We start from the raw sequence: 13,448 nt of genomic DNA, 5'->3' as shown, positions 1-13,448 counted from the left end.
GTTTTCAGCAGAAATGCCCATGATAAGTTACCAGGTGTGTCTTTGTGTGGGAGAGGGAGGGTTTGTGGCTGAGATGGAGCTGGTGACACCTCCTTGTCACTGATGCCCCCAGCCCAGGTGTACAGGGGGCACTGAGCCCTGTCCTTAGCTCACCCACTTGGTGAGGCATCACATATGGCCTCGAAGATTACAGCTGGAAATACACAGCCCAGACGGGTGAACCGAGGACACTGGATCTGCTGCAACTCGGAAATGCTGCTGGAAGATAAAGAGATTCTTCAGTATAGTTTCAGGAGTTGGATTTACTGCTTAAAGTCAAAACAACAACAACAACAACAAAAAAAAACCCTTAAGGTTTATGGCACCCAGTGAGTGACCTGGGGAGAAGATCACCTTGTGACCTGGAATGACCCAGAGCCTGAACACAGGGCAGCCATGCCACAGAAACCTCACCTTGAATGGAATTCTTTTGAAATAATAAACGTTGAGATTAAAATAGTTTGAATTTGGTGAAACAAAACTCCTAAGCCTTTAGAAAAGGGTTTTGGAGCTGTAGAACAGAGCCCCCACAGTGCTGCGGCCAAGTCGGCTTGTTCTGTGTGTGTAAATTAATCTGGAGCTGATCTGTCTGTGAAACTTTTAACACCGAAGCTGTAGCAGTTTAATGCTTGTGCCCAACAAACACAGCTTTGTGAGCCCTGCTGGGTGTTCAGTGCCCTATTCATGCTCCTAGTGGGAATACAATGGTGCTGTTAAAGGGAAACTCCAGAGCCCAAACCTGTGCTGGTTGTTTGGTGACAAGTACAGTGAGTAAGGTGTTATTTCCCCTCAAGAAATCAGACTTTTTCTGGAAGACTCTTAGTTCACAGACCTTGCTAATATCTCCAAGAAGGAAACCTGATATACAGCTTCACCCAGCGGAAGGAGGAGGGAATCTTTGAAGCTGCATCATCATTTGGCCTCAGACAGAACAAGGCAGTTGTCTAAACTTGTTTCAAATGTAGTTTTTGTGCAGCAGCTGTAGCTAAGAGTGGTAGGAGGACTTTAAGGCCATTGCACAGGTACAGTCTATTTGAGCACACAGCCTGAGAAAAAAAGGTTTAAATGTTGTTTTTAGGCTTGCTGAAGCCTGAAATTGAGGATGTCTCAGTTTTAACTCTTGGTAAAACCACTGGGGAGAGTGTGGGACGTCTAGAAGTTGCCAGTTCTCCAGGAAAATCACAGAAACCCAGATTGGCTTGAGTTGGAAGGGAACTTAAAGCCCATCCAGTGTCACCCCTTGCTGTGCCAGCGACACCTTTCCACTATCCCAGGTGGCTCCTTTACATCCTGGCTTTGGACACTTCCAGGGATGGAGCTGCCACAGCTCCTCTGCACAACCTGTGCCAGGCCCTCCCCACCCTCACAGGGAGGAATTTCTTCAAGAAAGGTGAGAACCAGCTCTCAGTACATAACTGAGTGATGACAGCATTCCTTACTAAGTGCTGGCCCGATGCTGTGCCCATTTTTTGCCCAGGCCACAAGTGCACTTAGTTTTCACCTTGGATTTCTCCAGTGTCCTACCTGCCACTCCAATCACACTTGAAAGGCCTTATCTGGAGGTGACGTGCAGCAAAAGAACATTCTGGACTTGCAGCAGCACTTCTGGTCTTCACTGTGTCGATGATGGTACCCCAGACCCAAGCCCTGCAGACCCAGACCCTGTGTTCTGCTCTTTCAGAGCAGGTTTGAGATGATAAAACCACAGGGAGACGTTGCCTGTCCTGTGCCTGGGCATCAGCAGGGGAGTAGAAAGAAAGGCCAAGTCATCATGTCATTTCTAGGGGTGAGACCTGAAATCCAGATGAATCAGTGATAATAGAAAAATGTAATTATTTTTGTTACGATCTTTTTGTCGTGTTTGCCTTTAGTAGGGTAGCTGCCTGTGTTTTGGGGCTAATGGAAGTACCAGAAGCACCACCAGGATTCTCTGGTAGCACAAACTGTTGGAAACATCAACAGATTTTTTTTTAAAGCATACAAACATTTTTTTAAATGCACACAAACTGCTTTCCAATTGGAATCTTTTCCTTGCTGCAGCCCAGTGTTTGGAGGCTTTGTTGGGGAGATGCTGTGCCCTACGTGATCATTTTCCTAAATTTCTCCACTGTAGTAATTATGGTTTTGTTAGACAGTAAATGATTCAGTGTTCTCATTCCATGGGGGAAGGGGAGCAGGGATGTTGAAAGAGGAGCATTGTCTGAGCTAGCAGGATTAGCGGGTGTTACCACCTTGCACTGATTGAGCACCACTGGTTAGAACAGATCATCAGCGCTAATTGCTGAAAAGCAGCCTGGCGTCACCGGCCGGGTGGGGAGTGAGGCTCCCGGGGCTTCTCTGGGGCAGGATTTGATTTGAATACAGGTGTGACACCCACCTGGTCAGCTGTCCTTCCCTGGGCTTCCCTGGCCGCTGTCATTGCGAGCTCTTCCTTCCCCTTGCGCTCCCAGTGATCAGAACATTCCAGTTGGATTGCTGCAATGAGGACCGATTCTGTATTTTCTCCCAGGAAATTAGGAGAATCAGATGATGATTGTAGTGGTGAGGAGGGCGTTTTACACCTGGTCTGTTCCAGGGCACCGGTTACCTGGGGAGGCTGAAGCAGAGGTGGCAGGAAGGAAGAAGAGCCTCTTCCTCCAGCACAGCAGCAGCTCAGCTCACCCTCATCTCTCCTCTAAAACCCCTAAAGCTGCTTCCCTTTGAGCAGAACCCCATTTCCTGGGCAGGGCCTCAGCCTGGGGAGGCTCAGCCTCAGCTCACTGCGGATATAGATAAATCCAGAGTGAACGGAACAGAAATGGGTGGTGGCTGGGAGGGAGCCAGGAGAGTCTCAACGCTGTTTGTGTTTTAATTTCTTCCTTGGGAATGAACAAACACCATTTCTTAGCCAAATTATCAGCTCTCATTTGCTTTGCTGGTGTTTCTTTGTGGTGCCCTGTCTTGCATCTGCCTGGAGCGGGGTTGTGGTTCTCAGGGTGGGTTTTGAGCTCTCTGGGAGAATTTAGCACCCCAAGTGTCACAGAGTGTTTTATTTGTGGGAGGGTGTTAATGATTGACCAGGTTTATGTCAGAGGAGTGAATGGTTCCAGAGTTTGCAGCCCTATTGTCCTGGTGCTCTTCCTGTGGCTGTAATTGATGATATTCCGTGAGGAAATCCACGTTTGTGTCCAGATCTCGCCATTTCCATTTCCTGGTGTTCAGCAGAAAAGGAATAGGGTGAAAGAAAACTTCTCCCTTAGCGGTTCTTTTGTGTCTGTGTCAGTGGATTGGTACCAAATTTGGACTCTGCATGACCAGAAAAGAGGCTTTATTCAATAATTTCGTTCCACCCGTGCCGTGTGTCAGAGGCACGCTTGTTCCCCAGGCTGGCCGTGCCAATTTGGTTATGACAGTTGTGGTTGCAGTAGTCAAATCATCACGTCCATGAGGTGACTGCACCTGCCACCCAGGCCTGCACATGAGGTCTTTCCCAAGAGGACAATCCCTGTGTCTGGCTGGAGCTTTATTTCAGGTAGTTGTGGTTTGGTTCACACCTGTGTGGATGGTGCTCCAGAAAGAACTCAGATTTATCTCCTTCCCCAAACCTTTCAGTCCCTGCTGCCCAGTTCCACTTCAGGGCTGGTCTCAAAATTGAGGCTTTACGTTTTCAAATCCTGGGCAGGTGTTTGAGACTGTCAATCTGTTTGTCAAAATAATGGTTGATCTGTTTTTTTATGTTATAACAACATAAAAATTCAGATGGAATTGGAAATTCAGCACTAGGAAGACAGAGCGCTGCCAGGGAGTCCCAGGAATCTATCAGCTTTTTTATATTTATTGCTTGATTTTTTTTCTCCTTGGAACTTCCCTGCTTTTGCCAAATAGCATTAGGCTTTATTTTTTTATTGGCTTATGCTCAGAGAATCCTTTTTACAACAATAATATCAACGATGTGCACCACATGGCAGTTGAGGTTGCAGGCAGTGTTGTGGCCTGAGTTAGCTCCTTGTTTCTCAGTAGGATCTCACCTTGGCTTCAGATTTCCAAATCAAGCCCAGGAACCATACTGCTTCCATTCCAGTGCGGATGGGTTTGTTTTGTTGGTGGGATATTAGTATGGAACAGGTAATTAGAGAGAATTCTCTGCTTCCCAGCATGTGAAATAGAATGGGGTGCTACTGCTACTTAAAGTTCTGGTATTTATTCACAATGTACTTACATTATTTGTATGTGTTGTATTCCTTAGTAACTCCAACAATTTTCTGTGGCAAATGTTTCATTATATGTAGTGTGTAACCACCAATGTGAAGAGTACAATTAAATCTTGTGGAGAAATTAATCACAGAATAACAAGCTCTGAACAAACCTGTGGGTTGGCTTATAAGGAGAAATCCCTCCCCTTTCCGTGTACCTGTGTTTTCCTGCGTTCCCTGCAGTGTTTTCCTGTGTTTTCCATCCCCTGGCTCCCTGTGCCTCCCAAATGGACATGAGTGTTGTGGCAGCCCAAAGGGTCACCTTGTCCTGGGGGCTACTGGGGCCAGTGTCACTGGCCAGGCGAGGGAGGGGATGGTCACGCTCTGCTCTGGGCTGGCCTCACCTCTGTCAAAACCACCTGAAGCTGATGGAGAGGGTCCAAAGCAGGGACAAGGGGATGGGGCAGGGTCTGGAGGAGTGGCTCAGGGCTCTGGGGAAGAGAAGAGGGGAGAGGAGACTGAGGGGAGACTCATGGGGGGCTGCAGCCTCATCCCGAGGGGCAGCTCCGATCTCTGCTCCCTGTGACCAGGGACAGGACACGAGGGAACCACTGCAGCTCTCTCAGGGGAGGGATATCGGGAAAAGATTCTTCTCCCAGAGGGTGCTGGGCACTGCCCAGGCTCCCCAGGGAACGGGCACGGCCCCGAGGCTGCCAGAGCTCCAGGAGAGCTTGGACAACACTGCCAGGGATGCCCAGGGTGGGATTGTTGGGGGGTCTGTGCAAGGCCAGGAGCTGCACTGGATGATCCCTGTGGGTCTCTTCCAACTCAGGACATTCCACAATTCTCTGAGAACTGCCTCTGAAAGTGGAGGCAGAGCTGGTGGGTTTTGAGGCCCCTGCAGTCACTCAGCACGTGGTGCTTGGGCACACTGGAGCTCAGCTGGACGTGTCCCTGTCCCTGCTCGTACCTGTCCAGTGAGCGGGGTGAGTGTCACCTGCGCTCTGCATTGCAGCCAGGCACTGCAGTTACTGCTTGGCTTGGCGTTTCACTGCGTTGTGGACGTTCTCCTTTTCAGCTGCTGGATTTGTTTGGACTTGTTGGGCCCTGACTCAAACGTTGTGTTGGAGGAGCGAGATAAAATTCTGTGTGCCGATGCACACCCTGCCCTGAGCAGCACGAGTCAGAGAAGGATGGAATCATGGAACGGTTTGGGTGGGAAGAGACCTTAAAGCTCATCCTGTTCCACCCCTGCTATGGGCAGGGACACTTTCCACTAGCCCAGGTTGCTCCAAGCTCTGCCAGCCTGGCCTCGGACACTTCCAGAGACTGGGCAGCCCCAGCTTCTCTGGGCACCCTGTGCCACGGCCTCAGCACCCTCACAGGGAGGAGTTTCTCCCCAATATCTTATCTAAACCTCTGTCAATCTGAGAACCACTCCAGCTCTGAAACTGCTGGTTTGAAGTGCCACTGATGTTTGAGTGCCCAGCACTAAGGAGGGGAGCCCATTCCCTTTCCAGGCATTTCACAAATCACCTTTGGAACCAAGCTGGGCACTTGGCTGGAATGTTTTAGCAGACATTGGTGGTGTTGGGAGGCTTAGAGCCTGACGCCTGTAATCCCCTTTTGTGGTGTGGAGGAGACTGGCAGGAGGATCCTGTTTGGGGCAAACCCTGCGGCCGGAGCTGCTCCGGGGCTGAGGCTGCTCCCTCTCCGTTTGGGCTCACAGCAAAGAAAACATCCTGTTTGTGATCACTCACTTCTTGTCATCGTGTAACTGTGGCTTGACTTTACCTCGATACCAAACAATTCTGTTTTCTTAGTGCTGTGTGTTTGATGGCTCCCCATCTCTGGGAGACGGGAGGTTGTGAGTGCCGGGCAGGCTACGAGGAGGCTTGAAACGCTGCAGGGCTGTTTGTTTTAATCCCTCCAAGGTTCCAGTCTTTCTTGTGGTTCTGATGTAATGTGAGAAATTAAAACAAAAGACAGCAGCCAGATGGTGCATCTCCAGGATCAGACAGATTAGTTTTTTAAAAGAGGGAAAAGTTTACAAATGCTTATTCTGGTCTCTAGAGTAATCACTCTAATAATAACCACTCCAGAGGGGATTCCCCCCTCTGCTCTGCTCTTGTGACAACCCACCTGGAGCCTTCTGTCCAGTTCTGGGGCCCCCACCGTAAGAAGGATGTGGAGCAGTTGGAGCAAGTCCAGAGGAGGCCACGAGCTTGATAAAAAAGGGACTGGAGCGCCTCCCTTATGGAGACAGGCTGGGAGAGTTGGGAACGTTCAGCATGGAGAAGAGAAGGTGATGTGGAGACTTCACAGCACCTTCCAGTGCCTGAGAGGGCTGCAGGGAAGCTGAGAAGGACAATTCACCAGGAGCTGCAGTGGCAGGACAGGGGGAATGGGTTCAAACTGAAAGAGGGGAAGTTTAATTTACATATATGGAGGAAATTCCTCCCTGTGAGGGTGGTGAGGCCCTGGCACCTGCATCATGTCCATCCTTGCCTCAGTTTTTGGAGATCCCTTAAGCAGCTGCTGGAGTGGACTCGCTTTGTTTGCTGTTTGATTAGTTGAAGATGAGGCTCTGAGTTTCCCCTTCACCTTTTTGGTTGGGAATTATCCCACTTTGTTCACATAAGTTGTTTTGTGGTTACAGAATATTTTCATGCACTCCCAGTTTCCCTTTTTAGTTTTTCACTGCTTTGATATTCCGTTTAGATAGCTGCTGTGATCCAAGTTATTGCATTTAAATAGTGGATAGTGTAGGTCTCTGATCCCAAGGGAAACTGCAGAAGTTCTGTAATACGGAGCTTTGAAATCCTAATGTGCTCAGATTCATTGAGTTTCAGGTTTTCTTCAGCTATGTTCAGGTGAAACCTTCATGGCACTGCAGAAAAAAAAAAAGCAAGCAGACCTCAAATTGCAAAATTTCAATGTGATTAAATGAGGTTTCTTTGCTTTTTTTTAGGGGACATCACACAGAAGGGGTATGAGAAGAAGAGAGCAAAGCTGCTGGCTCCATATGTTCCACAAACCCAAGGTAGGTCCGTGTTTTGGCTGGAATCATCTCCCACTCCCTTGGCTCTTGGGAACTCAAGGGCTTTGGATCAGTCATGAAGGTCCTCAAGAACCATTCTGGAAGCATTCTCCAAAATGTCTGTGCTGTGTCCTTCAGCCATCTTAATGCCTTGTTGGAGAAATACTAGGATTTTTATAATTTGTTGCTTTATTTTGCCAGAGTAGCTGAAGTCACGTCCTTTGGGTACAATTGTTTCCTTTGGTTCAGAGATCCAGAGCAGCTCAGCTGGTTGTATGTGGGATAATTATATATAATTGTAAACTAAAGGACGTGGCTGAATGTGTGTCTAATCATTATTTTGGGGCTTACCCGGAATAATTGTTACTGATCTGCTGAAATGTTCAGCCATTAAAACTGATGTGTCTGGTTCTGATTTTGGGCAGTGACTGGATATGACAGGGAGTCCTGAATGGACCTACTGGAATTTACTGAGCCTGGTCTACTGCCAAAAAAACAATTGATAAAGCTCAAAGTGCATTTATTGCCCATCAACACCACGGGACTGGGGGGAAATGACAGCAGCTCCCTTCAGGCACTTGATGGGGGAAAATAAAGGTTGTCATGTGGCAACTTCCTGACTCTCCCACCCCAAACCACTGCCCAGTTCCTGCTCTCCAGCTGGTTCTCAGGTTGGATTTGGTTCTTTATGCATCTCAAGGTGGAGCTCTTTGAGACTGGGTTTTACACAGTGTATTCTGTCTGAGCCACGTGCAGAAGGGAGCAAGGCAAGCACAAATGTAATTTAGCCTTCAAAATGGAGATTTTGTTGCAAACAGCTCTCCAAGTGCTGGGGACTCCCTGGAGCAGGATGTGATGGGAATCTCAGCAACTTGGTTGCTGCCTATTTATCAAATCTATTTCTGTTACTTAAAGAAACCAAAAACTAATATGCACATGACTAATCTCTCTTGATAAATAGGTATTTGTTGAGCAGGTTTTATAGTCCTCAGGCTAGCATTTGTTCCAGTGGTGATCTTGAGCCTGAGGAGGAAATGGGGAATCCTTGGGTAGTTCAGGAACTCTTGGCAGCCCTGCTTTTATCCCGAGTATTCTGGAGTCTGAAGATGATACAATCCTGGCCCCAACCCTGGCACTTGCACATGTTTGATTTGTCTCAGAAAATGTTTAATTAGGAGGTGAAAAAAGTGTTTGGCAAGACTGGGCTCTGCTGTGTTAATTGTGGGGCTTTGAGAGCTGCCGGTGGAGCTGGGGTCCAGGCAGAAGCCTGGGATGATGGAGGTCACCAATTAACCCAGAGGTTTGATTGCTCTTCCGGCCCAGCTCTGCAGCTTTTTATCCATCTCACACCCAGCTGCCCCAGTGTCTGGGAACCTCCTGTTGTAAAAACCCCGTGGAAGTCATGCGTGAGGGATTCGGAATCAGGTCACCTTGGTAATGAGAAGAAAATTCATTTAGGCCACAACAACAACAGCAACAACAACAAAATACTCAGTGCTGGCATTTCGTGCCGTTTCTGTGAGTGCTGGACTGGTGCTGGCTGATGGAGTGTCTCCATTTCATGGATGTGAAATGAGAGGAAGGGAGGGAAGGTGGCGTGTCAGGGCATGCGGGCAGGATCATTTAGGAGATTCTTACTGCTCCATCTGCCCTCCATTCACATGGCCTCTGGGAGCTTGCCTCCTTATTCAGGAGTTAAGGCAGCACTGTTAATTACCTAAAGATGCATTTTTTCCTGGTGCAATATCCCTTAAGATCCATCCATGTGTTAACTTCTGTAAAGTCTCTGCAATCTGCAGATCCCAAAATCTGAAGTCCCTAATTCCAGGGAGTTCTCCGTGATGGGGTCAGCAGCAAGCACAGCAAATGAAGCCCATGGAGTTGGGCCAGGTGTCCCTGGGTTCTGGGAGTGTGTTCAGGCTGCCCTGGAGACCCTGGAGGCTCAAGCTGGTTATTTCCATGTTTTTATGGGTCTGTAGCTTGAACAAAAAAACATCTTCAAGGAATAGCCAGTCCAGCCCCAGCACTGCTGCTCCATTCTGTTTGCAGGCAGTGGAGTGACAGGTTTGCAGCTGCTTCCTTGTGCATGTGGCACTTGCTCTCCTTGTTATTCATGCAAACATTTATCCTTGTTGATCTTCTAATAGTTCTGAATCTGTAAATCGTTGGCCCTTCACCAAAACACAGGAATCACAAAGCAGTCAATTCTCATTAGAAGCTAAAGACAGTCAACAAATCCATGGCATCCTTCAAAGCCAATCTGAAATAATTCATTTTTCATCTCTCTGTCATATTTGTCATGTTTCTGCCAGCAGAAAGTGCAGCTGTAGCAGGATTGTTCTGAAGGGAGCACGAAATAAATCACCTGTCACCTGCCAGGCTTGGCTCCCTTGTGCTGCTTTGTTGTGTAACCATCAGTGATTTACACTCTTTCCTCCTCTGTGTCTGAACGCTTTGTGAGGCCACTGGAACATGTTATTATGTCAGAGCAAAATATTGAAACAAAGAGCTTGTTCTCTGTGTGTCATGTCACTTCGAGCCACCTCTGATCCCTTCCTAACTGGAATGTCACGTTTGCCCTGTGATGCCCCGCGGAGAGATGAGAGGCTTTTACAAGACTTACGAAAGAGAACTGAATATGAATTTAATAATTCATTTAAAATAGTGTTAAATCTGCTGCTGACATCTAGTGGGTGCCTGAATTCATAAATACTCAAGTGATCAGAAAACATGAAGCTTTTCTGTTTGGTCTGTGAAGTCGTGTTGGTTTTGGGTCAAAATAAAACCGGGCTGGGTTTGGTGAAGGCAAATAAATGCTACAAAGATGTTAAACTGGTTATCAAGGGAACGTGTTCCAGAGTGACAGGAAGGGCACATGTTGATGCTTTTGGATGTGGGTGAGCTGAGATTTTGAATTCATAATCTTGCTCTGGAGCCCAGGTCCTGCACAGAGATCGCTTTCCTTTTCCATTCAGCTTTTTTGCCACCTGCACATTGGCACAGGGGATGGGTGTGTTTTGATAAGCAAATGCAGGACTCTGGTATGTGTTACTATATCCAAAAACACCAGTGGAAAGGGGGAATAATTGTTTGCCCCCCTGGTGTGGTTTGAGGGTTTCTGGCTAGCAGGAGATCTCCTCTATAACTAGAAATAAAGGTTCTCAGTTTTTGGCATGGTAGTTTAAAGAATCAGGAACAATCCACAGCTAAGTGGGTTGTTAATTTGCTCTAGCATTCAACCATATTCCACTAATATTTTGCTCTTTGGGATTTTAAAAGGGACAGGAGATGGATGAAGGAAGGTGAGGAATTTAAAAAATGTCTTTCTACAAGAGAGATGTTGAGGGGCTGGAGTGTGTCCAGAGATGGGAACAGAGGGGGCTGGAGAACTCCTGAGGGAGCTGGAGGGGCTCAGCCTGGAGAAAAGGAGGCTCAGGGGGGACCTTTGCACTCCCTGACAGGAGGGTGGGGCCAGGTGGGCGTCAGGAGGATTGGGTTGGACATCAGGAAGAACTTCTCCATGGAAAGGGTGGTCAGGAGTTGGAGCTGCCCAGGGAGGTGTGGAGTCCCCATCCTGGAGGTGTCCAAGGAAGGACTGGAGGTGGCACTTGGTGCTCTGGGCTGGGGACAAGGTGGGGATGGAGCACAGCTTGGACTCAGTGGTCGCGAGGCTTTTCCAGCCTGAAGAATTCTGTGCTCCTGTGGAGATTCCTGCAGCTGGCTCAGGGTGATTTGCTGTTCTTGTGAGACCCGAGCTCAAGGCACTCCCCTGAAGTCGTTTACCTAAAACCACACACCTCAAACGTGGTGTAACTGGATTGGAAGCTCAGGGTTTGTGGTTTCCACTCCATTTCTCTGATCCTTTGGTAGTTTGTGAGAATTCTGAAGCAGCACATACAGATGACACAGTTGCTCTTGGTTTTGCATGACTCCAGGTGACAGCCTGGAGGAAATTACAGCTGGGTGACCTCTGGGTTTTAGTTTTCCAAACTTCCCTCTGACACACAGATTCATTTTAGAATTAACCTCCAGTAGCAACAATTCTGAGTTGCTCTTGATGAATTATGTAAAATTGTACTGTTTATCAGATTATCTATTTTGCTTCCTGTTTTAATGGGAAAACCAAACTTTTCCTGGATATAAAGCCACGCACTGGACGTGCTGAAAGCCAGAACCAGACAACTGGAGGTCTCCTTGGGTTTGTGATTAATGGGAACAGCGAAGGCTCTTGCTGCTGGTTTATTATTGGTTTTCCAGTCAATAACAAGCTGGTCACTGGGACACTGAGTGACAAACCAGCTTTGTGACATGCACAGCCCTGTCATGGGAGAAGGGAAGAGTGTGGCCCAAAAAAAACTCCTTTTATTTCCCTCTCCCTGTTTTCCAGGGGTTGATCCAGCATTACAGAAGGAATCCAGACCTCAGATGCCCGTTCCATCTGCAGCTCCAGCCTCAGCATCTTCCTCCTCATCCTCATCCAAATTCCACCGCGCTCGCTCAGGGGGAGCCAGAGATGAACGTTATCGATCTGGTAAGGGCAGGGACAAGAATCCCCTGGATTCCTCCCCGTGAAACTTCACTTCTGTTCATATTTTTTTGGGGCCTGAAGGTGTCCTTGGATCACAGGCCCAGAGGGATTGTTTTGCCTAACTAAAATGTGACGACAGTTAACTACACTTTACCTGGAATTCAGAGCTGTGCACTGAACAGGATTTGAAAAACAGAAAAACTAAGGTCTTAAGGCATCCCCTTGGTGCTGTGCTGGTGCTGAGGCACTTCCCTCTCGCAGATATCCACACGGAAGCGGTCCAGGCGGCGCTGGCCAAGCACAAGGAGCAGAAGATGGCCCTGCCCATGCCCACCAAGCGCCGCTCCACCTTCGTCCAGTCCCCAGCAGATGCCTGCACTCCCCCAGGTGAGGCTCTGTGGCATATAGGTAAAAACCTTACTTAAAATAAAATCTAAAACATTTATTTATTTATTTATTTATTTATTTATCCATTTATTTAACATTTATAGTATTCATTTATTATTTTTTATTTTTTTAAATATGTATTTTTTAATTTTTAAATAGTTATTTTTATTTATTTTTGTTTTATTATGACTAAAATATTTGTAAAATAATTATAATTACATTTCTATATAATTATAACATATTTATAAAACCATAACTTAAGCCTACTACTTCAGCTAAGTAAAACTAACAGCTAGGCTGTTAAGTTCCCATGTGAAAAAATTATAAAAACCAATTTATGTAACAATCTATTCTTGTAAAAAACCAGTTTACACCTATGAAGAAGAAAATTCTATCAATAAGAATCCTTAAAGAAAATATGTAAACATCTGTGGAAATAAAAAGCCTTAACACATAAACACACAAACACCTTCTAACCAATAAATTGAGTAGCAAAAAAGTTACTAGCCAATTAAAGCAAATAACTTTAAAAACTATATAAAAATAGACTGCAACATTAAAAAATCAGCTTTTCTGCATAAAAACCCCTAGAATCCTGTCAGTTTCTGTTACAACAAGGCTGTGCTGGACCGTCCGGGGATGCACCTTCCAAACCAAGGGGCTCCCAGTGCTGCAGCTCTTCAGGGAGTCTGTCAGTCCTCTCTCAGGGCTGGGAGGTGACCTCTCTTCCAGGACTTCTTAGAGAAACACGTGGTGGGACCCTTGGGATGTCCTGGATGTCCTTGGATGGTCCTTGTGAGTCCAACTTTGGACCTTGGATGGTCCCTGGATGGTCTTTGTCAGTCCAGCTTTGGACCGTGGATGGTCCTTGGATGGTCCTTGTGAGTCCAACTTTGGACCTTGGATGGTCCTTGGATGGTCCTTGTGAGTCCAACTTTGGACCTTGGATGGTCCCTGGATGGTCCTTGTGAGTCCAACTTTGGACCTTGGATGGTCCCTGGATGGTCCTTGTGAGTCCAAATTTGGACCATGGATGGTCCCTGGATGGTCCTTGTGAGTCCAAATTTGGACTGTGGATGGTCCTTGGATGGTCCTTGTGAGTCCAACTCGGGATGTTCCATGTGGTTCAAACTGGCCAGAGCTGAGGTCTGGACTGAGAACACTTCTTCCTCCACACCTGCTTCTGCTGGATAATTCACATCTTGATTTCATTAAAGTGTAATGCTCAGCACACCAGAGGAGGGTTTGCAGGCAATGTTTGTTTCTGGGCAAGGACCTCAGA

The 13,448-nt window shown here is 47.2% G+C and overlaps 1 protein-coding gene across 3 annotated transcripts in view; it reads left to right on the top strand.

Annotated features, from left to right (window-relative positions):
• Positions 1-13,448, top strand: part of DIP2B (disco interacting protein 2 homolog B) — a 64,234-nt gene that overhangs the window by 19,654 nt on the left and 31,132 nt on the right. For all 3 annotated transcript variants that reach the window (XM_068212383.1, XM_068212382.1, XM_068212380.1), the window contains exons 2-4: positions 7,183-7,254; positions 11,639-11,782; positions 12,041-12,166. In XM_068212383.1, the coding sequence (XP_068068484.1) occupies positions 7,183-7,254; positions 11,639-11,782; positions 12,041-12,166 (342 nt within the window). The remainder of the gene's footprint in view (positions 1-7,182; positions 7,255-11,638; positions 11,783-12,040; positions 12,167-13,448) is intronic.

Source organism: Anomalospiza imberbis, chromosome 22 (genome assembly GCF_031753505.1).
Source record: "Anomalospiza imberbis isolate Cuckoo-Finch-1a 21T00152 chromosome 22, ASM3175350v1, whole genome shotgun sequence".
Lineage (NCBI taxonomy): Eukaryota > Metazoa > Chordata > Aves > Passeriformes > Viduidae > Anomalospiza > Anomalospiza imberbis.
The sequence above is the reverse complement of the archived record's forward strand: the minus strand, read 5'-3'. Positions and strand labels throughout refer to the sequence as shown.